At 45.1% G+C, this 26402-nt stretch overlaps 1 protein-coding gene across 1 annotated transcript; it reads left to right on the forward strand.

The window, feature by feature from the left end:
* Nucleotides 1–493: 493 nt before the first annotated feature.
* GALR1 (galanin receptor 1) lies at nt 494–19179 on the forward strand. Its single transcript, XM_004059570.4, has 3 exons — nt 494–1820; nt 6734–6799; nt 18736–19179. The coding sequence occupies exons 1-3, from the start codon at nt 1155–1157 to the stop codon at nt 19051–19053; spliced, it is 1050 nt and encodes a 349-aa protein (XP_004059618.1). The 5' UTR covers nt 494–1154; the 3' UTR covers nt 19054–19179.
* Nucleotides 19180–26402: the final 7223 nt, after the last annotated feature.

Consider the following 26402-nt stretch of genomic DNA (forward strand, 5'->3'; position numbering starts at 1 on the left):
TAGAGAAGCTCACGCGGCCCTTTCCCTTTGCACTTCTCTCCTCTCTAGCAGGCCGCGGGGTGAGGGTGGGATTAGGCGGCCAATTTTACAAAACTCCAGGGAGAGTCGCCAGCCTCGATTTCCTGGGGTTATTCCTGGGAGAGAGGCGTTCTCACGGACAGCCACCCTGGGGAGGAGGAGGAAAGGCACTGATGGATGAGGAGGCCCGCGCACCCCTCCGCCTCCCACCCCGGCGCGCCCTGGAACGCCCTGGAGCGCGCCCGGCTTCCCTCGCCCGCCTGGCCCGCGGCATCCGGCAGCCCCGCCTTCAGCCCGCCGGGCAGGTCCGCACTCCGCGGAGGCGAGCGCGCTCCGGTTCCAGCCGGGAGGTGGGCGGCGACCCATCCCGCTGGAATCCGTCCAGTCTCTGCTTGCGCACCGTGACTTCTAGGGGGCGCGGATTTCAGCCGGACTGTTTTCGCCTCTCAGTTGCAGCAGAGAGGCCCCTGGCACCCGACTCTCTCCACCACCAGGAAGCCTCCCAAAAGAGCTCTCGCCCTGTGGACGACTCGGAATCCCTGGAAAAGCCGGGAGGGAGTCGGAGGCGCCAGCCCACTGGGGAGGTGGCGCTGGGCGCGCGGGATGCGCGGGGAGCCCTCTCTGCAGGAGCCGCACCGTGCACTGCTGCGCGCTGGGCAGTGCGGGGAAGCACCGCGGGAAGGAGCGGCTCCGAGCAACAGGTGCAGCCCGCAGCCGCTCCGGGAGCCAGGGAAAACGGCCGGCGAAGATCTGGAGCGGTAAGGCGGAGAGAAGGGTCTTTCCACCTGCGCGGCTGCAGCCGGCGGATCCCTCTTCCCAGGCTCCGTGGTCGCGCAGCGGGCGGAGGCGCCCGGGCAGGGGACCCCAGTGCTCTCGAGATCACCGTCCCTTCCCGAGAAGGTCCAGCTCCGGGCTCCCGAACCCACCCTCTCTCAGAAGGTCGCGGCGCAAAGACGGTGCCACCAGGCACGGCCACCGGATCCCCGCTCCCGCTGGCTCGCGCCTCGGGGGAAGCTCGGACTCCTAAACTCGCACTCTCCGTGCTTTGCGCCGGGACCCCCGGCCACCCCCGGCGCCTACTATCCCGCCCTCCCTCCCCGCGCGCCCCGCCGCTCGTCGGGACAGCCCCGCGGGCCATGGAGCTGGCGGTCGGGAACCTCAGCGAGGGCAACGCGAGCTGGCCGGAGCCCCCCGCCCCGGAGCCCGGGCCGCTGTTTGGCATCGGCGTGGAGAACTTCGTCACGCTGGTGGTGTTCGGCCTGATCTTCGCGCTGGGCGTGCTGGGCAACAGCCTAGTGATCACCGTGCTGGCGCGCAGCAAGCCGGGCAAGCCGCGGAGCACCACCAACCTGTTCATCCTCAACCTGAGCATCGCCGACCTGGCCTACCTGCTCTTCTGCATCCCCTTCCAGGCCACGGTGTACGCGCTGCCCACCTGGGTGCTGGGCGCCTTCATCTGCAAGTTCATCCACTACTTCTTCACCGTGTCCATGCTGGTGAGCATCTTCACCCTGGCCGCGATGTCCGTGGACCGCTACGTGGCCATCGTGCACTCGCGGCGCTCCTCCTCCCTCAGGGTGTCCCGCAACGCGCTGCTGGGCGTGGGCTGCATCTGGGCGCTGTCCATTGCCATGGCCTCGCCCGTGGCCTACCACCAGGGCCTCTTCCACCCGCGCGCCAGCAACCAGACCTTCTGCTGGGAGCAGTGGCCCGACCCTCGCCACAAGAAGGCCTACGTGGTGTGCACCTTCGTCTTCGGCTACCTACTGCCGCTCCTGCTCATCTGCTTCTGCTATGCCAAGGTGCACGCCGGTCGCGGGGCCGAGACGCGCGAGGGAGGGCGGAGGGCCGGTGGGGGCCCTGGGGTCTCAGTGTCCCGCGGCCCTGCCGGAGCCTTGGCGGCAGCCTGGCCCCGGTGGTCCCCACTCTGGCGGCGCTGGTACGGATCTGTGCAGAGAGGCTTCCTGGCCGCTGCTGGAGCGTGCCATTGGCTTGCGCAAGAAAGTTACCTGGAGTCTGAGAGATGCCGGGGAAAGTTTGCAGTTCACTTCGCATGGTCCAGTAGAACAAGTTTCTCCTCCCCTCCCCTTCCTTGGCCCTGCGGCCCTTCAACGCCCCCAGGTTGCCTGGGCGGTAGGTAGGCGGGCGCTGCCGCATCCTTCCCGGTACAGCAAACCCCGCTCGGTTCCAGCAACTCTTCAACCAGATCAGCTGCGCGGGGAGGTTACCGCCGCGGCGCTGTGGGACCTGAGGAGAGCGCGTGGTCACCAGAGCGCAGACCTTTTGCGAGGGTGACGGGTCCCCACAGCTCCCTCCCGGGCTCTCAGCTGGCCGTGGCGGGGGGGACTCGCGGGGCGGTCCTCTCCCCCGGGGTGCGCAGTTTGCCCTCGCTCCGAAGGCTTTGCGCACACCGGGCTCTGTGCAGCCGCTGCTCCCGGGGACAGAGCCTCGAATTTTATTTTATTCTGAAGCTTAGCTTTGTAAGCCCAAGTGGCAAAAGGGGGTTTCTTTACAGAGTCTCGACCGCAGGCTCCAGGAACTTGGAATGGAATGGACTCGAGCTTTCGGCTTCCCCATTTCAATCCTTTTTAGAAAGGTCTCCTGAACAGGGTGAGGTGGTTGAGGCGGCGGATCTTCACCCTAATTGTAGCAGAGGCACCGTCCACGCGTGTGGGAGATGGTTTTTCCCTTTGTACAGCCGGGCAGAGCTCAGCACTCACATTCTTTTTCTCATTAAGTCCACAAGGGTTTGAAGACTTTATACTGATCAAAACGTCTTCAGCCTTTGACATACGTGTTTTTATTTGCGTAAACGGGAGCTTATTTTAATAATCAGGTGACGGCGATTCACGGGGTTCCTAATGTGCGCACCCTCCTCGCTCCAGAGCATCGCCATTTGAAATACAGCTGTTACCAGTTCCACCCGACTTCTCCGCTGTCTCTCATTCTGTTTCAATAAGGCTGTGACTATACGACCACAAATAACCTGACTAGGTGGAACAACTATCACTTTTAATACTCAAGTCACAGGTATTTTTATCAACAACAGTGTTTACTATAAGCCACCTGTTTCCCCCCACGCATTTCATCTATGTAGATTGTGTCTATTTTGAATAATAATATTGCTGGATATTATCGGAACGGCCTGCACCAAAAGGTTAAATATAAAGAAATACAGTAGCACTTTGGGAGGCCGAGGTGGGTGGATCACCTGAGGTCAGGAATTCGAGACCAGCCTGACCAACAAGGTGAAACCCCGTCTCTACTAAAAATACAAATATTAGCCGGGTGTGGTGGCGGGCCCCTGTAGTCCCAGCTACTCTGGAGGCTGAGACAGAAGAATTGTTTGAACCCCAAGTGGCAGAGGGTGCAGTGAGCCGAAATCGTGCCACTGAACTCTAGCCTGGCTGACAACGGAGCGAGACTCTGTCTCAAAACACCACCACCACCACCACCACCACCAATATAGTAGCAGTAAGGGAATTTGGAAAAGAACTCTAGCTTAGCTCTTTGGAAAATGGCTGGTTTATTAATGTGGTCTTCCGCAGATGCTAAACAAAGGCTATCTTACATAGCACAATTATCTGGTATGTGCACCACTCATTTAATTTCCACAACTCTGTGGCTTGGAGCTATTTTATTATTTACCCATATTTTATTATTTAAGGAAAAAGAGCTTTGGAAAGGAACACCTGACCCAGATTATGAAGCTGTTGAATGATTCAGGAAGGATTTTAACACGGATTCCCGGTCTTCTGAGGACGGGACAGTTGGTGAGGCCTTGAGGACATTGAAGTCTGAGATTGAGATTCTTAACATATATGGCTGTTAAGTTCCTAATTACTGTGGAGAACTGAAGCACACGCTTCCTTATTTCCCCAAAGCCTTTAGGGAGAAGAACTAAAATCTTCTTACTGGAAATGACAAAGTAAGCTTTTAGGAATAAATTGGGCTACATTTCTGTCATTTGCAAGTCTATAAAAGTCCCACAAAGGGCAATGTTTAAAAAATAGTTTTTAAAAAAATTTTTAATGAATACGCGATCATTTGGATTTTTTTTATATGGAAAAAGTTTGCTTCTAAGCATAACTGGAAAAATATTTTGAATTCAGCATAATATTCATAATATTTGCAAGTTAATTTCAGGGCTGTCATGGACAGGTGGAGATGTCAGTTATTTCAAGTTGATTTTCTTTGGCTCAGGCATTAGGTGTGCACCACCCAGTTAAGGATTTTGCTACTTGAGTATTAGTTTCAGGATTAGCTGTTCCTCCAAACCCCAGGTCTTTCGGATAGCCTGAAAAAACACAGATGGCTAAAAGGGAACCTGAGGTTATGATGCTTTAAATAAACAAAAAAACTTAAGACAATTGCATTCCAGAGTTGCCTTTTGCCTCTAAATTCTTACAAGTTTGTAAGGGAACAGTCTTTTGCACCAGATGGTTTCTGGGAAGCTCATCGAATATGTGGGTGGGAGGATGAGTCGAAGTGGTCCGCCCAGTGCCCCCTGAAGAGCCCTCCCCTCTGCGGCTATGGAGCTGGTCCTCACCAGGTCTGTGCCCCTCGCTCACTTCCCTTAGAGTGAATTACTGTCCAGAATCTCCTTGGTCGACCATGAGGATAAACTCAATGGGCCCACCCGACTAAGTTACTCCGAATCCCCAGGATGTAGCCAGCAGGACCTGGGTTTGCTTTGAGCTAGCCCCTTCCTGTGCACACTCAGAAATTTACAGACTCACCAAGAGACCCCAGTATGTTATTATCACTCTCTTCTTAAACATCGTCATACCCTATCATGGTACCTACATTCTTCCTCCTTTGCTGACGAGACCTTCAGTGGGGTGCCTCATAATATATCATTCTGTGCTCATAGTAGGAGCTATTGAAGAGAAACAGAGCTAATAAAAATAGACTTGAGTATTTTCTCCATTGACCATTTAACAGCATTCAACATTCTTGGGTGTTTTGAAGTGGCTGAGCTGTGATCCGAATTCCTTTTTGGAAGGAACAATTGGAGCTCGGCAGCATTATGAAGCTGGTCACATTTGGACATTTTGTTGTGATTTGTCCAGGTGTCCCTCTCTGATTTTGCTCGTGCGGCCTCTCCTGTGGTCTCTCCTCTGTCCTCAGTGACCAGTGTTGTCCTGTGGTTTCCCATTGGGAAGGCTGCCACTGAGCCGTCTAGGCAGTCCTGTCCTCTTGGGCAGGGTCCTGCCTCCTCCAGCCCTTTCCTTCCCCTTTGAAACGCTCTCATTTGCTCCTGCAAGAAACCCCTGTTCTGTCGTTGCCTTGCATTCAGGTTTTGATACTCCCATTTCGGCTAGTAGAACAGTAAACTAACACCTTGTCAATGTATTGAGTGTTTTCCCAAATGCTCCTGCGGCACGTAAACACTTGTTTTGTTGCAGATGTTGCTGAGTCATTTCAGGAAGTGGGAAGCATTTCGGTAGGGGAGAGAATTTAAAGTCAGAAATTCACGTCTCTGGGGTGGCTGCTTGTTCACCTGCATAGGGCCTGGGCAGCTGGTAAATATATCCTGTGGCTTCCAAGTAGGGTGTGACTAATTGCTCTGAAAGTGCCTCATCTGGCTGAATGGAGCAGGCTTTTGCAATAAGTTCAATTCGATTAAATTATTTCCATGCTACAGGGAACAAAGAACTGGTTGGAACACGGCTTCTGGTTCCTTGAGAGACTTCTCAGCAATCTACAGATGATCTAAAGCATTTAGTCACCCTGGGGCTAGATTTTCTCTAGATTTTTCCCTCAGATGGGATATAGCAATGAACTTAAGTAACAGTTCTGCAGGCTTGACAATGTTGTCTAAGACCAAATATATGTTGGAAATTCCTACATCTAAAACCCCACATTTTCATATCATTTCTCCTGAGTATTACACTGGCAAGAAAAGACAAAAATAGTTTCTTTAATTGAGGGAGTCAGTGTGTTTCAAGGAGATTCCCTGACAGGGACATTAATTGTCAAACCTTGCAAAAACGTTCTGTAAATCATCAGTGATGCTGAATCACCAATAAGTTGTCTGAAAGCACAGCACAGTGGGTAGGATTTGAATAAAGAATGAAAGGAAGCCTGATGGGTGGTGATTTGCCGTAAGGAGAATTGCAGTGGAGGCAGCCCATAAGAGGAAGGAGAAAGAATATTTTGGCACAAACGCTGGCAATATTTGGGTTGGCTGCACTGAAGAAATGTCTGATGATATTATCTTCATTTGTTTACTTGCCTGCTTTCCCCATCAGATGGTGAATTTCGGAAGGGCAAATCTCTAGTTTTTCGATGCATCCAGGATCTAACTTTGTGCCTGACATGTAGTAGGGACCTGGTGTTTGTTAATATATGGGGTCCTGGAAGAAACCAAGGAAGACAATAGTGTAATAAGCATGCCTGAGTGGGTCATGGCATGGCTGTTTCTGGGCAAAACCCCAGAGCTCCATGCCCTGGGCATTCTCTGCAAACAGGTGCTATGGCTGTGAACTTGTCTGGCTGTGCATCAGCCTTCCTGGCTGCTCCTAAGTGTTAGAAAAGAATGTATTTGGCAACTCATGTTCATTGTTACCTAATCACCTAATTTGAGTTTTTATTTTAATGATCTTATAAATAGTGATGTTACCATTTCAGCATGTCAATAATTGTTAATGCAACATAGGCAGTGGGTTATGAGAGGTGAGGCGAACTGATTTCAATAGTCTGTGTCTTTCAGGTCCTTAATCATTTGCATAAAAAGTTGAAGAACATGTCAAAGAAGTCTGAAGCATCCAAGAAAAAGGTAATGATCACAAATATTTATATATATGTTACTTTTCAGAGCTTAGTTTACCTTTGTTTTTTTTACTTGTCCTCACGTCCATCCAAAGCCTGTAACATTTAGGACCCATGGTGAGGCTAAGGAGGTTTGAGATGAGCCTCCCACCATTAGGATGGGAATGGAGGGTCAGCCTTGGCAAGGGCACCGTGGGTCACTCTGTGCTGCATTCAAACTTAGCTGAAGATCTGGGGAGATGAGGAAATGCAGATTCTGCTGATTCTGCCCCTCACCAGGAGGTGTGCTTAGGTTGACTGAGACAGAGTGCAGAGTTGCTGACATGCATACTTAGAGGGAAAGTGAAGTCATTTTATTTTATGTTTACAATCTCTGATGTGATTCTGAAAAGCCCTGGTTTGGTTCTTGTTTAAGACAACGTTGTTATAATCCCTCCCTAAAGCAACCAGAGTGCTGGGCCGTCCTTGCCTCTTTCACCCACATGTGCTGACTCTGACCCGGCAGGTAAAGACTGAAGAGTGGACAAGGCTGAAAGCAGATTCCTCCCGTTGCTAACTGACTTTCTCATCCCCCAGCCCTGATTTAAACAAGCTTCTCCTGAGTGGTATTACAGCATCTAACTTATTGATGGTCATGACATTCTACATTTTGGGGGAAAACTATTTCACAAATCAAGGTTAAATTAACTCTTACTCAGAAAATATCTATACAGCTTCTAATTTTAGGAAGTAGAATGAGATTATTAGGCAATATGATTAAGGAGTAGGAGGTTATAACCAGACATTTTAACCCAAAAGTGTAATAATAACATCTTAAAATACCTTGTTTTTTCCTTATATTTATTATGATCAATGACATACATAATTTATAGAAATTATAGTTTAGGTCATGTTTAATCATGTTTACTTAAAAATTCTACTTGAATAAAGGACAGCTCTTCCTGACTTTCCTTCTTTATGAAGAGTAATGTGGCTAAAAAGCCATCTGATAGTCCAGAGTCAAAACCAGTGGTAGAGAATTGGTTATAGAGCACAAACATTAAGACTTTTTTTTTCCTGGCAGCAAAAAATTAGCTTATGTTAGAAATGCAATCATACAGTTTTTAGGATAACCACCTAAGAATACAAGGTGCAATATAAATAACAAGACCATGTTATGGCTTTATTCCATTGATCCTTTCTTACATCTGAACAATTATTATGAATATTTCATTTTAGGCATCTAGGCCCCTGATTAGAGCAGCTGACCAAGTGCTAAGTTATGTGAATGGAATAAACCCTAAAAGTTGGTGCTTTCCTCCTCTGTTTTTAGTGATGTGCTGTTATGGTAGAGATTTTCCATTTTTCTGGTATATCTATTTATTTTTCCTTTGAGTCACACTTCTTATTTCTAAGAAAATGGTTCTTTAAAGACAATTGAGGATAGTTTCTGACTTCTCCTAGGACAGTTATTTTTAGAGCACCTGCTCTGTGTAGGACCAAGCTGACCCAGGGGATTCTGAGAGGAACTGGCTCCGCATGGAAGCCAACATTGTAATGGAAGAGATAAATGTGTAAGTCCCAAAGGCCTGTTCAAGGGGGCAGTGTTTGGAGCATCAGGGAAGGGAGAGATTAATTTCCCTTGGGAGGGATTGGGCTCGTCAAACTTTAACTGAGAAGACACCATTGATCTGTGATAAATGTTTGTTAATGATTCAAAAGATTTTATGCTTACCAAAAGAAATAAAACCAAACATTTATTTAACATTTGCTGAATCTTACTTGTGTCGATGGTAGTTTTAGTCTCCATAGTTGAAAAGGTATTGGAGAGAAATTGTGAAGGTCTCAGAGAAGAACAAAATCCTTAAAAAATAGGTCTTATAAAAATGATTAGAAAAGCTTCTATTTTATTTTACAATAAAAAACCTAAAGATCAGTGATTAGTTCAGTAATTAGTTATATACACATACACATATATACACAAATATTTAGATTTATGTGAGTATATGTATATATAATACATATGTGCTTACATATATACACATACTAAATATATCTATATAAAATTATCTTTTGCTTATTCTTACCATGAGGATCTAGCATTTGAAGAAGGGATGAAGATTTTCTTTTTCGTTTTCACAGCCTCTGACCCTTAACAGCTACTGAACAGATGTCAGATCTTTGTTGATGTATTTAATTGCCTCCTTGTTTGCACAGAATAAATAAATGTGGTGGTGGTGGTGGTGATGATGGTGGTGGTAGTGGTGGTGGTGATGGTGGTGGGTGATAGTGGTGGTGATGATGGTGATCATTGTGGTGATGGTGGTGGTGATGATGGTGATCATTGTGGTGATGGTGGCGATTGTGGTGGTGATGGTGGTGGTCATAGTGGGGGTGGTGGTGGTCATGGTGGTGATGGTGGTGGTCATAGTGGGGGTGATGGTGGTGATAATGGTGGTGGTGGTGGTGGTGATGGTGGTGATGGTGGTGATGGTGGTGGTGGTGATGGTGGTGATGGTGGTGGTGGTCATGTGCTGGTGGTGGTGATGATGGCCATGGTGGTGATGGTGGTGATGGTGATGGTGGTGATGGTGGTGGTGGTCATGTGCTGGTGGTGGTGATGATGGCCATGGTGGTGATGGTAGTGATGGTGGTGATGATGGTGGTGATGATGGTCATGGTGGTGATGGTGGTGATGGTGATGGTGGTGATGGTGGTGGTGGTCATAGTGGTGGTGGTGGTGGTCATGGTGGTGATGGTGATGGTGGTGGGTGGTGATGGTGGTGGTGGTCATGTGGTGGTGGTGGTGATGATGGCCATGGTGGTGATGGTAGTGATGGTGGTGATGATGGTGGTGATGATGGTCATGGTGGTGATGGTGGTGATGGTGGCGACTGTGATGGTGATGGTGGTGGTGGTGATGGTGGTGGGTAGTGATGGTGGTGGTGGTGATGGTGGTGATGATGGTGGTCATGGCAGTGAAGGTGATGGTGGTGGAGGCGATGGTGCCAGTGGTGGTGGTGACAGTGGTGGCAGTGGTGGTGGCAATAGTGATGATGATGGTGGCAATTGTGGTGGTGATGGTGGTGATGGTAATGGTGGTGGTGGTGTGTGTGTGTCTAAGAAAGAGATGGGAGAGAGGAGCAGAGAAAGGGTAAGAAGAGGGTGTGGAAGCAGAGGCGTGATGAGAAGGGAGGTGGCGGAGAGAGGGGGACAGAGGCAGGAGAGGTGAGACAGGGGAAACTCGGGAAGGAAAGCAAGAATACATGGCAACTTCCCTGAAGACAGGAACTGGGTTGGTCCATCGTGGGTATTTCCCCAGGTCTCAGCACAGAAAATTGCTACTGGTGCACACGTGTTCATCATTTGATTGGTAATGGAAGATGTGACAGGGATTTGGATAGTTTGCTCATTTCAGCTCTACTTGTTTCCAGCCCTTTCTCTCAATGTATAAGTAAAGTTCCCTTTCTCTGCTCTGTATCCACTGGTCTTAGTACGTTCAGGCTGCTTTAAGAAAATACCATAGTCTGGGTGGCTCATAAACAATGGAAGTTTATTTCTTGCAGTCCTGGAGTTTGGAAGTCTGAAATCAAGCTCCTGCAGATTCAGTGTTTGGTGAGGGCTGTTTTCTGGTTCATAGATGGCCCTTCCTCTCTGTATCCTCACAGAGTGGAAGGCGAAAGGCAGCTCTCTGCGCCCTCTTTCATAAGGGGACTGGTCCCATTATTCATAGGGTGGGAGGTGTGAGGCAGCTCTCTGGGCCTCTTTCAGAAGGGCACTAGTCTCTGTGTCCTCATAGGGTGGGAGGTGTGAGGCAGCTCTCTGGGCCCCCATTCATAAGGGCACTGATCCCATTATGAGGATTCCCCCCACCTCATGACCTAATTACCACCCAAAAGCCCCACCTCTTAATACCATCACCTTGGTGATTAGGTTCCAATTTATGAATTTTTTGGATGGGGTAGGGACATAAACTTTGAGATGGTGCCGCCATCCATACAGGGCTTTCCCGTTGAGAGTTATAATTATTATGGGGTGGGGAGATTGGTCTTTCATGATAAACATGCTAACAGTTATTCTCCATGTTTGCAGAAAGTGCAAAAGAAGAATAGGATTTCTACTGCAGGAATAAAGTGCTAGGATTGATCACATGCTTTTCTTAAACTCTGCTAGACATAAAGAAATGTTTCTGGCTCAAAGCTGATTGTTAAAACCTTGGAAGACCTCAAAATGGGATAGACACCCATACTGGATGGTTGCTTCCTGGAGAAAATTGGATTAAAGGACCTCTTGATGTCCTGTCAAGCCACTGGGTTCTTTTAATGTTTGCTTTTTTTGTTGTTTCTTTGGCTTAAAGTAAGTCAGTAAGGTTTTTGGATGTCATTTATACAATTTGTGAGTTTTTTTTTTATCATTCTCACCTTTTATTCAGTTCTTTTCTCCCCAGCCAAATTCCATTAGACATATTGTGAGTAAAATTCTTTGAAGAAAGAACAGACATCTCAGATGATTTGAAAAAGAGCATCTCACAATAAGAAGAGAGACTAATATTTTTTCAGATACTTTCAGCAGAATGAGCACAAAGAAACCATGCTATTAAAAGACTTAAACTCAAGTGTAAGAAGAATTTGTATAGAGATTTAGCACATAATTTTAAACAATAATTTTTTCTCCATCAAAAGATAATGTTGATATTCTATGTGCTAAATAGACAAAGGAGGGAAGCAGTGCACACACAGGGGACATGCCCGTCTGACGGAGACGGAGGACCCTGTAAGAGAGTAGAAAGAATCACGTCATAAATAAATTTTAAAAATCAGCCTCATCCTCCACAGAGGGGAGTTCTCTATGTTACTTTCTCTGCACTGTATCCACTGGTCTTAGTCTGTTCAGGCTGCTATAAGAAAATACAACAGCCTGGATGGCCCATAAACAATGGAAATGTATTTCTTGCAGTCCTGGAGTTTGGAAGTCTAAAATCACCCTCCTGCAGATTCAGTGTTTTGTTACTTTCTGATGTTACTTTCTGATGTTTCCATGGGAAAGACAGGAAGGAAGTGGCTTTTCCAGCCGTTTCTAAGGAAAGGAGATGCTTCAGCCTTAGGGGTTGATACTAAGCAATTTTTATTGCCTTTAAATTGAGGTGGGTAAGACAACTTTCCTTTTGTTGTGACTTTTATGTAATTCATCAGTGGTTCTCCAAACAGTTTCTTGAGCTCCTTTTAAATTTATTTTTAGGGATGGGGTCTTGCTTTGTTGCCCAGGCTGGGGTGCAGTGGTGTGATCATAGCTCACTGCAGCCTCAACTTCGTGGGCTCAAGAGATCCTCCCACCTCAGCCTCCTGCATAGCTGGGACTACACGTGCACACTGCTGCACCCGGCTAAGTTATTTGAAAACATTTTTTAAAGGTGGGGACTCAGGATGTTGTCCAAGCTGGCCTAGAATGCCTGGCCTCAAGCGATCATCCTGCCTCAGCCTCCCAAAGTGGTGGGATTACAGGCATGAGCCACTGTATCTGGCTGAGCTTTTTAAAAAGGCAGATTCCTGGGTAACTAGTAAACTCTACCAATTGCTTTAAAGCCGTAAGAGATGAGGTATAGCTATCTGAATTAAAAAAAAAAAAAAAAAAAGCCTTGCACTAGTTGAGGATGGGCATACTAACCTACTTAAATCCCAGGGTTGAAATTAGTACACGTGCATTATTTTGCCAGATCTTTAACTTTGAGCGTGTCTATGCTAGGCATATATTGTTTCCCGAGTTTGACAGTGTGGAGCAGTAGTAAATCAAGAAAGATGGTTTTCCACTGGCATGGAACTTCTTGCCCCGTGTCCCATCTTCTACCAGCATCCGTTGCAAGGGAAGAATGAAGACAAAAATCATCTACTGTTTTCAACCATGCACATGGGTGTATTTGCCACATTGTCATTGCTACGACTGAATTGGACTCACCTCAAAGATAGCAGGACCAGGTGCCCAGGGCCTGTTTGCAGGGAGTTGGCTTTTACCAACCAGGAGGCCTTCAACTTCAATGGCCTGAGATGCTTGATAAACAAGAAAATAGTAATCCCCTGGAGATATTTAGCTGGGAGGATAGTCAGTGTTGACAGGCCTTCTATTAAACTCTTTTGGGAACAATCTGAGACAGATGATATAGTTTATGCAAATACCCATTAAGCCTTCTTTCCTGATATTTATGTTGCAAACTGGAATTCCATCTCATTTCAAAGCTGCTGGTAAACCAAGAAAAAGAACCTGATTCTTATCCATGGCTCTAAGAGCAGTGGGACTAGTAAAAATTAAAAGGTAAACTTGGAATGAGTCACAGACACACAAAGTTAACAAACACTGCCAGAGAAAACACTCCGGCCGCAGGGCACACTACCATTTGCCCTGTGGATGTTGATAAGGCATGGATCTTATCAGTAAGCTGCTGGGATAGATTTCTGCTTTGTACTTAGTAAAATTGTCTAAAAGAAACAATGAAATGCAATACCCAGAGGGTAACCATTTTGTGACATAGAGAGATGGTCTGATTGTCTTAGAAAGAAATGATGATGTTTTATATTCTATTTGTAGGTATAATTATATCTAGATTGTTTTGGTTAAATCATCTGAGAATGGCATTTCTCATCCACTGATGGATAAATGGATTGATAGAAGGCACTCCCTTAGTATATGTGAGCACATTATCTGCTTGCTTTGTGTGTCATGCAATAAGTGGCTTTAATATGTAAGCTTGTACCCTGTAAAACCCGTACTTAGATTTTTATACCTGTGTTGTTTGTCGTGTTTAAATAGATGAGGCATGGTCTAGGAATCATTTCATTGGTTCATCCTATTCTTAGCTGAGGAAGTTGAGGCTCAGGGAGTTTATGACATTTTGCAAAGGTCATACAACCAGCTTATGGCATGGCCAGGTGGGAAAACAGACCTGCTGTCAGTCCTGGGGTCTTGTGCAATCCCTGGTGCCTCTCGATAGGGAGCTTAACTCTCATCTCCTGTCCACCTCGCTAGTAGGATTTGTCCTGGCCTTGATCTGAGATCTAGCCCTCCCTCTACTCTCTCTGCCTGGATCCTGGGCACAGCTTCCTGGCTTCCAGTCCCCCTCTTTGATAAACATCATTTCACGTCTTACTTTGCTACCTCATGTCAATCCTTGAAGAGCTGGCATCTCATGCGTTATAGTCTGGTTGTCATTTCTATTGCAGTGGGACTCCAGTTCATGGGAAGTGATAAGAAGAGTCTTTTTGGCCAGGCGCAGTGGCTCATGCCTGTAATCCCAGCACTTTGGGAGGCTGAGGTGGACAGATCATGAGGTCAGGAGTTTGAGACTAGCCTGACCAATATGGTGAAAACCCATCTCTACTAAAAATACAAAAATTAGCCAGCGTGGTGGTGCACACCTGTAATCCCAGCTACTCAGGTAGGTGAGGCAGAAGAATCGCTTAAACGTGGGAGATGGAGGTTGCAGTGAGCTGAGATTGTGCCACTGCACTCCAGCCTGGGTGACAGAGCGAGATTCCATCTCAAAAAAAAAAAAAAAAAAGAATCCTTTTGCTATGTAGGATTTCCCCTCCTAGCAGTGTGGAGCTGTGGTTCCCACTGCCCTGTGATAGTCCTGCAGGGTGTGAGGTCCATGCAGGATCACTGTAGGAAGTCCTGTGTCCCAAGGGAAAATCTGTGGTGGGACAGTGCTGTCTCAGTCATGGAGTCACTTTCCCATGTCTTAGTCTTCCCTCCATGTGAAGTTATAAGAAAAATAAGGCTCTGTTTGTTTTCATTCTTTTTCTCTCTCTTTCTCTTCTTTCCCCCCAACTTTTCTTCTCCCACTTATCCATTTTAGAGTATTTCTGTTTAGAAAACAGACTGGTAGCCACAGGTAAACCCTTCACCACATCTGTATGCTGTGATGGGAAGGCCAGGGGAGGGGGTCTGCTTTCCTGCTCCATGAAACCCAGTGAGGCCTGGGAAGAGAGTGGGTATATTAGTCTGTTCTCACACTGCTAATAAAGACATACCCAAGACTGGGTAATTTATAAAGAAAAGATGTTTAATTGACTCACAGTTCCACAGGGCTGGGGAGGCCTCAGGAAACTTACAATTATGGTGGAAGGGAAAGCAAACACGCCCTTCATATGGTGGCAGGAAGGAGAAGAATGAGAGTAAAGGGTGGGAAAAGCCCCTGTAAAACCATCAGATCTCATGAGAACTCATTCGCTATCATGAGAACAGCATGAAGGTAACTGCCCTCATGATTCAGTTACCTCCTTTTGGGTTCCTGCCACCACACATGGGGATTATAGGAGCTACAATTCAAGATAAGATTTGGGTGGGAACACAGAGCCAAACCATGTCTTACTGCTCCTGGCCCCTCCCAAATCTCATGTCCTCACATTTCAAAACACAATCATGCCCTTCCAGCATTCCCCCAAAATCTTAACTCATTCCAGCATTAACTCAACAGTCTGAGTTCAAAGTCTCATCTGAGACAAGGCAAGTCCCTTTTGCCTATAAGCCTTTACAATCAAAAGCGCATACCTATTATACTTCCTAGGTACCATGGGGGTACAGGCATTGGGGAAATACAAGCATTCCAAATAGGAGAAATTAGCCAAAACAAAGAGGCTACAGGCCCCATGAAAATCTGAAATCCAGTGGAGCAGCCAAATCTTAAAACTCCAAAATGATCTCCTTGGACTCCATGTTTCACGTCCAGGTCACACTGATGCAAGAGGTGGGCTCCCATGGCCTTGGGCAGCTCCTCCCCTGTGGCTTTGCAGGGCATAGCCCCCTTCCGGGCTGCCTTCATGGCTGATGTTGAGTGTCTATGGCTTTTCCAGGTGCAGGGTGCAAGCTTTGGATGGATCTACCATTCTGGGGTCTGGAGGATGGTGGCCCTCTTCTCACAGATCCACTAGGTAATGCCCCAGTGGGGAGTCTGTGTGGGGGCTCTGACCCCACATTTCCATTCTGTACTGCCCCAGCAGAGGTTCTCCATAAGGACTCTGACCCTGCAGTAGACTTCTGCCTGGGCATCCAAGCATTTCCATACATCCTCTGAAATCTAGATGGAGGTTCCCCAACCTCAATTCTTGACTTCCATGCACCTGCAGGCCCAACCTCATGGGTAAGCTGCCAAGGCTTGGGGCTTACACCTGCTAAAGCAATGGCCTGAGCTATATGTTGGCCCCTATTAGCCACAGCTGGGACACAGGACACCAAACCCCAAGACTACACAAAGAAGCAAGGCCCTGGGCTTGGACATGAAACCACTTTTCCTCCTAGGCCTCTGGGTGTGTGATGGGAAAGGCTGCCATGAAGACCTCTGATGTGCCCTGGAAACATTTTCCCCATTGTCTTGGTTATTAACATTTGGCTTCTCATTACTTATGCAAATTTCTGCAGCCTGCTTGAATTTCTCCTCCAAAAATGCATTTTTTCTTTTCTATTGCATGATCAGGTTGCAAATTTTCCAAACGTTTATATGCTTTGCTTCCCTTATAAACGTAAGTTCCAATTCCAAACCATCTCTCTCAAGTTCAAAGTTCCACAGATCTCTAGGGCAAGGGCAAAATGCCACCAGTCTCTTTACTAAAGCATAGCAAGAGTGACCTTTACTCCAGTTCCCAAGAAGTTTCTGATCTCCATCTGAGACTACCTTAGCCTGGACTGCATTGTCCATATCACTATCACCATTTTGGTCAAAGACATTCAACAGTTTCTAGGAAGTTCCAAAACTTCCCACATCTTCCTGTCTTCTCAGCACCCCCAAGGCTCTAGGAAGTTTCAAACTTTCCAACATTTTCCTGTCTTCTTCTGAGCCATCCAAACTATTCCAGCCTCTGCCTATTACCCAGTTCCAAAGTCGCTTCAACATTTTTGAGTATCTTTACAGCAGTGCCCCACTCTGCAGTACCAATTTACCGTATTAGTCCATTCTCACACTGCTAAGATACATACTCAAGACTGGGTAATTTATAACGGAAAGAAGTTTAATTGACTCACAGTTACACAGGGATGGGGAGGCCTCAGGACACTTACAATCATAGCAGAAAGGGAAGCAAACACGTCCTTCTTCACATGGCAGCAGGAAGGAGAAGACTGAGAGTGAAGGGTCAGGGGAAACCCCTTATAAAGCCATCAGATCTCCTGAGAACTCACTGTCACGAGAACAGCAAGAAGGTAACTGCCCCCATGATTCAATTACCTCTCACTGGGTCCCTCCCATTATGTGTGGAGATTATGGGAATGACAATTCAAGATGAGATCTGGGTGGGGTCACAGCCAAACCATATCAGTGGGATTGCTGCCAGCTCACGCTCTGATGCTTCTCCTCCCAATGTCCAAGCATGCTCTAAAATATTACAGCCTGGACTATGTCTGAGAGAAAGAAGTTACTTGAGTCCTAACCTTTGGCCAAGAGGCTGAAAGGTGCACCTCTTTGCGCTTAATGTTCCTTTTTTCCTATGAGAAGTAAACTCGCTGGTGAAGTGAACAGAAAGCTGAAGCCGTCGAACAGAGGAGGCTGGGGAAGCACTCTGTCCCTTCACGCCAGGGAACTGAGATGGAGGTTTTCTTATGGCAGCCTTTATTGCCCACACAGCTAGCATAATGCTTCTTGAGAAGCAGCCCTGTTGTGTGCAGAGAGGGAAGTGTGGCTTTTGATGACCGGAATTTTCCCTGCACCTCAGCTGCACAGTGCATGGGCTGGGGAGCATGTCAGCCTGGCTGCCAGCCCCAACTTTGCATTCAGCTGTGGGACACTGGGCATTTGCTCTTCCCCTCCTGAGTCTCAGTTTCCTCATCTACAACCTGTGGGTCATGACAACATCTGCTTTGTAAAGTCGTAAAGGACATTCGGTGAAATAATCCATGTGGTCCCATCATTGGTCCACTAGTTTCGATGGCTCTGTTGTGACCGTGGCGGCACTAGAGGTTGTGTGTGGGTTTTGAGCTGCACTTGTTAGAGAACAATCTGTTTGAGGAGGGAACCAACTGATTGGTTTGTATTTTATAGTTTAAAAAATACTAGACTCCCGTAATTAAAGCATTTTAATAAATTAGATCGTTGTCTTTTCTTTGAATCCAAAGACAGAGTTTTCAATTAATTACAAGCTAAGCTATCTAGCTCTTGTCTTTCAACATGTGTGGAACAGACGAGGTTGCCCTGAGGCTTAATTCCAGTCCCGTAGGTTTGTGGCCAGTGGAGGAGGCCATGGCCGTGTATACAGGCACATGCTTGTTGAGCATAGGAGGTTGATGTCCTCTCCTGTTGAGGTCCCTAACCAGCGATGACTTCCTCCTACCATTTGCTCCGTAGAAATCACAAAAGAAACACGAAGACCCTGCCTCTGATTTCCAAGTATTTCTGATTTAGGAGCAGCAAAGAAAGAGTTAAAATGAAAGAAAGCAAAAGGGACTAATTCGGTCCATAGACTGAAACTGAAATGAAACACATCGCTGCATCAATTAATTTGGCCTTGAATTTGCCAAAGTTTAACGAGGAGAAATAAACACTTACACACCTGCTCATAGAGGTGACTATTTGGAGCAAAGTCCAGCGCTCCTCCGAGATGCATTGCTGGTGATACAGCTGCGGTGGGTGAGATGCTTGAACAGTTTTGCTAGTTTAAAAGTTATAGTCTCTAACTTTGTACTTTTCTAGTTCCATGACTTGAAGCATACTTCCTATAATACATTTCACATATATCACAAAATTATTACTATGGAAGGTAATGACAGGTCTTGGAGAAGTTATGAACAAAATTATTATGGGGAGTGAAGGTTAACACTTAAAGCAGATGTAGTATCCATTTTTGATCTCATGAAAATATACATAAAATTAGCTTAGGATGTATTTTAAAATGCTGGATTCTTTTTCTGTTGTAATCAATGAATTTCCTTCCTTCTTCTTCTCCCTTACCGCCTCCTCCTCCTCCTCCTCCTCTTCTTCTTTTCTAGACTGCACAGACAGTTCTGGTGGTGGTCGTGGTGTTTGGAATCTCCTGGCTGCCGCACCACATCATCCATCTCTGGGCTGAGTTTGGAGTTTTCCCGCTGACGCCGGCTTCCTTCCTCTTCAGAATCACCGCCCACTGCCTGGCGTACAGCAATTCCTCCGTGAATCCTATCATTTATGCATTTCTCTCTGAAAATTTCAGGAAGGCCTATAAACAAGTGTTCAAGTGTCACATTCGCAAAGATTCACACCTGAGTGATACTAAAGAAAATAAAAGTCGAATAGACACCCCACCATCAACCAATTGTACTCATGTGTGATAAAAGATAGAGTATCCTTATGGTTGAGTTTCCATATAAGTGGACCAGACACAGAAACAAACAGAATGAGCTAGTAAGCGATGCTGCAACTTGTTATCTTAACAAGAATTCAAGTCATTTTAATTAAATCCCACCTGTGTTAAAAAGTACTTTGATCCATTTAGGAAATTCCTAGGTCTAGTGAGAATTATTTTTCAATTTTATTTTAGTTCTAAATTATGTTTCAGAAACAAAAGACAATGCTGTACAGTTTTATTCCTCTTCAGAAATGAAAGGGAACATATATATTCCGTATATATGTTCAACTCTTCATAGATTGTGAACTGGCCCATCAATATGGTCAGGAATATTTGCAGTCTACATTTTAAAGCCAATTTGTTTAGAAAAACAATTTGAGCTTTAATTCTTTAATTTTAAGAGAAGTAATATTGTGAACTATGTATTTTAAAATATGATCATGGACACACAATGATGAATTTTTTGGCCATTTACATAGACATATCTATTACGTGGAAAGAAGGCTTTCTGAAGTCTGTTTGCACAGGTGGCATTTGCTTCCAATTGTAGCTAGTGCACAGAGCTTTGGAAGCCTGTCGTTATGAGATACAGTCGGTTTACCTCAGGAGTCAATTCGGTGTTGTACTGGTGACCTGGGATGCAGTAGTAGGCACTGTTGAGTCAAATTTATCCTGTGAAATTGGCTTTATAGAGTTAACAAAACAGAGTCAGAGACCACTATCTTAACAGTGGAAGATGCAAATAAGTTTTTGAGAATAAAACTGGATTTGGAAATTTTATATTAGTACTTGAGAAGTTTTCATTTTGCCTTGAATGGAACCTACTAAAAAGAGAGATAAAAAAAATCAGCGAGGTTGATGTAGATAATAATTTCTATGGGACCAAAGACCAGACAGAATTCAGTAAGTCACATGAAGTAATGGTCATGCCTGTACATAAAGCATATTTCATGTTTGATTTAGATGACATTCAAAACAAATCATGGGACTGAATATACCTAGGGGTATCCTATCTTGTACAAATGCATGCTTTTTCATTAAATTTGTAATGATGTTTAATGAACATTTCCACCAAACATTATTTCCTCTAAAAATGTTAATTTGCGGTTAAAACCATCACCATTTGAATTTCAAATGTGGTTTTCATGACAATTTTATATTGATGTGTGTTTACAATGAGAAAATGGCATGAAAATATTAAATTATCTTGTATCGGAAAAGTACTTTTCAGACTGTAAGACTTTGATATGTTTTAGGAGGCAACAAAAGCAAGAAGTTTTTTTGTTTGTTTGTTAAAAAGGATTTGGCCAGGCACAGTGGCTCATGCCTGTAATTCCAGCACTTTGGGAGGTCCAGCTGGGTGGAATGTACTTGAGCTCAGGAGTTTGAGACCAGTGTGGGCAACATGGCAAAACTCGGTCTCTACTAAAAATACAAAAATTAGCTGGGTGTGGTGGCGCACGCCTGTAGTTCCAGCTACTCTGGAGGCTGATGTGGGGGATCACCTGAGCCCGGGAGGTCCAGGATGCAGTCAGTCAAGACTGCACCACTGCACTTCAGCCTGGATGACACAGTAAGACTCTGTCTAAAATATATATATATATGTGTGTGTGTGTGTGTGTGTGTGTGTGTAATGTACCTCTGTGCCAAATCAGCACTCCACATGAAACATCAAATTTTAGATAAAAATACAAACTTGACATAAGCCTTTGGCATCTAACTTCTTTAGCTCATTCACTTACTTTCACTAATCATATTTCAGTGACTAGTGTTTACATTTGCAATGTTATTAATAACTCTGGATAAAAGGAAAGAAAAACGTTAGAAAGATTTTGAAGTGATATGTTTGTTGACTAGAGGAAGAAATTGTGTGTATGTGTAAGTGAGGGTCTTAAAGAATATGTCCTTTGCGTTGAATGTTTTTTGCACTTTATTCAAATATATAGGAGCAGAAAAATTTTATCCTGACGATGATACTTCCTGTGATTTGTGGAACTTGAAGTTGCTGTTGCAAACTCCAGAACAACTTCTTTGGGTGTGAATTCACAAAACTGTGTAAAGAAGTGCCTTCTGGTTGTGTTTGAGTTTGCATGAATGGAAATGATTTCGCGCACCATGGCTATTTCTTTGTTTTCTCCTTCTGATCTGTAAGCATATAAATGGAAGTATTTAAAAAAATACTGTAGCTAATGTTGCTATTTTCTAGAGGCATGCCGAAAATGTGCTGTGCCTTTGGTCCTTCCCAGATGCTACTGGCACGTCTGAAGCTTGAGGCATGGTACAAAAGTAATAGCTCGCACTTGAAACCCCCCCCTTTGCTAAATGTAAATGCTAATTGTTGCATTTTACAGTTAGATAGGATATACTTCCTGCATATTGTCATTCTAATCAATTCCTCTTACTCAGAGTTTTGGCTGAGTCTACTTCTAAAACAAATTTTGATAGGGATAATGACATCTTCTGCAAAGATCTAAACCTGTAAAAAATTTTCTGAATAAAGAGTTTCAGAAGAACTCGTAAACAGAATGAAATTAACCAGAGAAGTATAGGAGTGTGTTGCATTTGCCAAGCATCTGCTTCCCAGCTAGATTTCCCCCTAATATACAATGACCAATTCTGAAGCACCTTCTTTTCCGTCACTAAATAAAGACAGCTTCCCAAGGACACACTTTTTCTCCCAGCATCAGGTTGAGGGAGAAATAATGCGTATACCTTTGAAGTCAGGCTGCTTGAAACCCACATTTTCAGTTTACTTCAAAGAAAACTGATGCTTTCTAAGTAGATTTGGCTGTCTCAGTGCCCGAGGCAGCTGTTATTTTCCTAGGCTTTTTGCTTTCACGTAAGGAGACAGGGTTTGGGATATTTAGTGGCTGAAATGCTTGCTGTTTCACATGCATAAGCAACCATTTCAGTGTCCTGCTGATGAATACAGTGATGTGGATGGAAACATTTTCTTGTCCTATATCCTGGGGATAGGAAACAGATTCTCTGTGCTCTTCTGACCAGGTATGTGCTCAGCAATATGGGGGACTGAGGCCATTTTCTGAATACTTTAGGTAAATTACTTTTGCTTTTAACTAAATTGTTTTATTTTACACATTGGGAGTAAAACCATTTCCTGCCCCATCCCAATCTCTTGTGCTTTTATCTTTTTTATCCTAACTCACTTCTATCCAGATTTCCTCTCGATAATATTTACCACAGATAAATTCTTCCTTCGGCGCAGATATAATCAGAGTGGGGAGGAGAGATGCTTAAGGAACTGCATGAGTCATGCAAGGCTCAGAACTTCTTGTGGCTCATCTCGAAATCATATTGCATTCCTGCATTCTCCCAGATGCTTTGAGGCAGTGCAGCGATCATTCTAATATGTTAACTGAGACCCAAGATCTCAGCAGGAGAGGACAGCTTATCCAAGCATCCCTTTCCTTTTCAGTCATGGCCATGGCTATCTGTAAACACCAAAATGCTCATGCTGAAGCAGCATTACATTGAGGAAAATAACCTATTGGGCAGCTTCATCATGTTCTTGCTTTAAATGATTTATCAAATACATGTATGTAAACTACATAGTCACTAACTGCAAAAATACCTCAATGTGGCTACTTCCTCTGGAAAGTTACTGTCTAAAATTTGTAAATTTTAATCTTCACTGTTGCACATATTTTCCATGTCTTAAATTTGTAAGTGGGTTTCTATTAAAGGTAATCGTATTCTTCTTGACCATTAAAAATGTTGCATATAAGGCTATTTCTCAAGTAGATGTTAATGACTTGTTTAATTATTGACTTACTTATTTTAAAAGCTGTATGTAGTAAGAACAAGTAGGTGGTTTAAAATTCAGATAGTTACACGTTGGCCTGGAAAGAACAAAATTATGAAATGGTAATTATATCTGATTTTATTTAACCATATTTTAATATTTTCTCTTTTACAAGTGGAAAAGTTGAGCCTGAGGAAGAATTTAAAATGCTTAAGACATCTTTGATGGGGGCTGTATTTGCATTAGGCAGAGGTGTCTAAGGAGAGTGTATCGTGTATTGTGATGCATTAGCAGGATGTTTTGTTCATCGACTTGTGAAAGTGCTGTGGATAATAGATGGTGGTTTCTTTTCTTAGTGTGGCAGGTTCACTCACATTCATGTTTTTGACTTTAGCTGCCATCCTGGGGTTCTGAGGGTAGCATGTCTGTTTGACTGGGCAAGACCCTCACATACCTTGGCAGGCCCTGGCTTTCGCTTCTCTGTGGTGCCTGGTGCTACTCACAGTGCTGACTCACGGGCAGATGCTCCCCATCCTTCCCCATAGGGCCCTGTTCCCGCATCCGATGATTCTCAGGTTTTGTTCTAGGTGCAGAAACAGTGGGAGAGGCCATAATCGTGAATGATGAATAAGAAGGGAAGGTGGGGCCGGGCGTGTGACTTATGCCTGTAATCCCAGCACTTTGGGAGGCCGAGGCAGGTGGATCACCTGAGGTCGGGAGTTCGAGACCAGCCTGACCAACATGGAGAAACACCGTCTCTACTAAAAATACAAAAATTAGCCGGGGGCACACATGTGTGATCCCAGCTACTCAGGAGGTTGAGGCAGGAGAATTGCTTGAACCCGGGAGGTGGAGGTTGCAATGAGCCTAGATTGCACCATTGCACTCCAGCCTGGGCAACAAGAGTGAAACTCTGTCTCAAAAAAATAAAAATTAAAAAAAAAAAAGAAGGGAAGGTGGCCAATGAGGGTTTTATCTTTGTATTCACTGGGAATAACCTCAGCTGAATTTTCTCTCTACATCTTTTCAATGTTGGCTCCATTTGCCATACTCAGACAATTGCTTGAAGAGCTGAACTGTTAGCTCAAGATTTTGTTGGCACTGTTGGATAGAAAGCCTCTCCTTTTCTGCTGGAGAACAGGTTTCTCAGGCCAAGTTGTGTAGCTCCAAATTCTCCGCAATTAGAGAAGGCACAGTAAAGAAAAGATCCCTTGCTGATGGAATGGACTGGAACTGAGCTCCACTTTTTAAATTTTTGACTCTCAGGTAGTGGTGATCAATATGGTAACCCATGAACTGGGATGAATTTTGGGGCCTGCTGTGGGTTTTCTATGGGACACCATGTACCACAGTACTGTATTTCAAAATATTGGATATTGATTATGAACACTGGAACTATTTATGTGTCATCATTCCAAAGACCATAGTGATCTATGAAGCTCCTTTATTTATTGGTTAGATTGCCCAAAAACAAGTGAGCTTGTTTTTGACAGAAGTAAATTTCTTTTTCTTCTTTTTTTGAGATGGAGTCTCACCTATCACCCAGGCTGGAGTGCAGTGGCGTGATCTCAGCTCACTGCAAGCTTCGCCTCCCCAGTTCATGCCATCCTCCCACCTCAGCCTCCCGAGGAACTGGGACTACAGGCGCCTGCCACTGTTTGTGGCTTGTGAGCTTGTTTTTGGGCAATCTAGCCAATGTGTCACATAATGGGGAAAAATGCAGATGGTCCTGTGACTGGTGTGAATGAAGAATGACCTGGGCCCAACATAGAACTTTTCCAGTATGGTGAGCATCAAAGTAGGCAGACATCCAAAAGCCAAGTGAAGGGCAGATAGATCCCCAGGTGCCACCCAGGCCCTGCAGGCAAAGCTCTTAAGGCCCCATTTGTGTTTGTGTGGCCTGCACTGTTTAAGTGTCATTCCCCTAGGACTTCTGCAATGGGATACCAAAGATGACGTGTAAGGCCTTCAGTATATAATGGACTTGTGTCAAGTACCTAAGGGTTCATTGCCTTGTTTGAGGAATCGCAGAGCATCATTTCTGATTGGTTCTTAGAGCCTGCATCTTGTAGCACTGGGACTTCTGGAGACCTCTGGGGACCGTTGACTATGCTGGGAGGGTGGAGAGATGAAGCTGATGGCAGAAGCAGGCTCCCAGCTCCTCTTCTTCTGCTCAGCCAGGTGATTCTTACCTCCATTGGCCTTTGGATGTCTGCATAATAATTTGTTGAGAATCATTAGAGAACAACTAATCCAAAAAATCTATCATCCTTTATTTGTGTTGACTTTCTGATTACGCCTTCATTCACTCTTTTTATTACTCATACACGTCTGTTTTTATTCTTCCCTACTCTTTTCTTAAAGTTGGTCATATTTCTACACTTGAGATCTTCCAATTTCTGTGAATGTTGAGGGGTTCACAAAGTGGCTTGGCCTCAGACCTCTATATCCTTGTTGTTCTGTTTGGACTTAGGACTTTTTTCCTGGCTATCCTGCCAATACTTTTCCATCTAACAGAAACACAAGCTTCATGAGCAAGTTATTTTTATAACAGATCATGTGAGCAATTCCTCCATAGCATTGGTTGTAGAACAGGTCAGTTGGCATGTGGCCTCCTGAGGGCCTTGCGTGGGGTTCTGGACCCAGCGGGGGCCACGTCTCTGAGAATTCGTTCCCTGTGGGTGTCTGGGGTGCATCGTTACTTCTGAGATGTTATGACTCAGCAGATGAGATTTGTCCGTCCGCTCAGTGAGAGGAATTCCAATGCTGGGTCTTGACTCCCGCTGCAGGGAGCTCTCTGGGCCCGGGCATGTTGGATGGAGTTGTGACGGGTGTGCCTCCCTCGGACTTACTCTGGCCAGGAACTGCATCTGCTCCTCTAAGGAGATTTGAGCAGGTGAATGGAGTTTCCGTCATTCCTGGTCTAGAGTTCATGTGTGAAGGTCAAATATAGGTGGGGACTTGGCAGCACACAACTCTGAGTGAAAGACATGATCAGCATGATAGACAGGTGTCTTGCTATGTGACTTGCCATTGCGGTCACTGGTTATACAAAGTCTCCATTTAGAAATAGCAAAGATCCAAGAAAGCAGAAGAGTGGGGGTGGGAGCGGGGCTGAATGTGTTGCTCTTCAGTGGAAATCTGCCCATTTTGTTGGAAAGAAAGGAAACAGGGTACACAAATGCTGTTTGGGAACATTGTGTCGGGATCACCTAGCTTTGACGATGAGAGTGTTTTTTAAAACGGAAACCATGTCATTTTCCTTCTAGAGAGAATTTCCTGGTATGTCAATGTAGCTTCAGAAATAGGTCTCAGTGTTCTGGCTCAGGGCGAGGTTACAAAAGAGGCTTTGGTAGCGTCCTCAGGCCTGCGTGCCCTGTGTTCTTCACAGCCTCATGGGGCCTAGAGGAACTTTTACATGGTAGACACTGAGTGAATACACAGGTTCCTAGATTTGAGATATTTTCAAAATAGGGCTAGCATGTATAAAGAATCAAACTTAGTCATTCCATTGAAATAAAATTGGATTATGATTTAGAAATATTTACAAGCCAGAAATGGATGTGTAA

The sequence above is a fragment of the Gorilla gorilla genome, chromosome 17 (genome assembly GCF_029281585.2).
Source record: "Gorilla gorilla gorilla isolate KB3781 chromosome 17, NHGRI_mGorGor1-v2.1_pri, whole genome shotgun sequence".
Classification (NCBI taxonomy): domain Eukaryota; kingdom Metazoa; phylum Chordata; class Mammalia; order Primates; family Hominidae; genus Gorilla; species Gorilla gorilla.

Coding starts and splice junctions, on each gene's coding strand:
- GALR1 (XM_004059570.4), top strand. CDS start 1,155: ATGGAGCTGGCGGTCGGGAACCTCAGCGAGGGCAACGCGAGCTGGCCG. Junction 1,821..6,733: donor TCTGCTTCTGCTATGCCAAG/GTGCACGCCGGT, acceptor TGTGTCTTTCAG/GTCCTTAATCATTTGCATAA. Junction 6,800..18,735: donor CTGAAGCATCCAAGAAAAAG/GTAATGATCACA, acceptor CTTCTTTTCTAG/ACTGCACAGACAGTTCTGGT.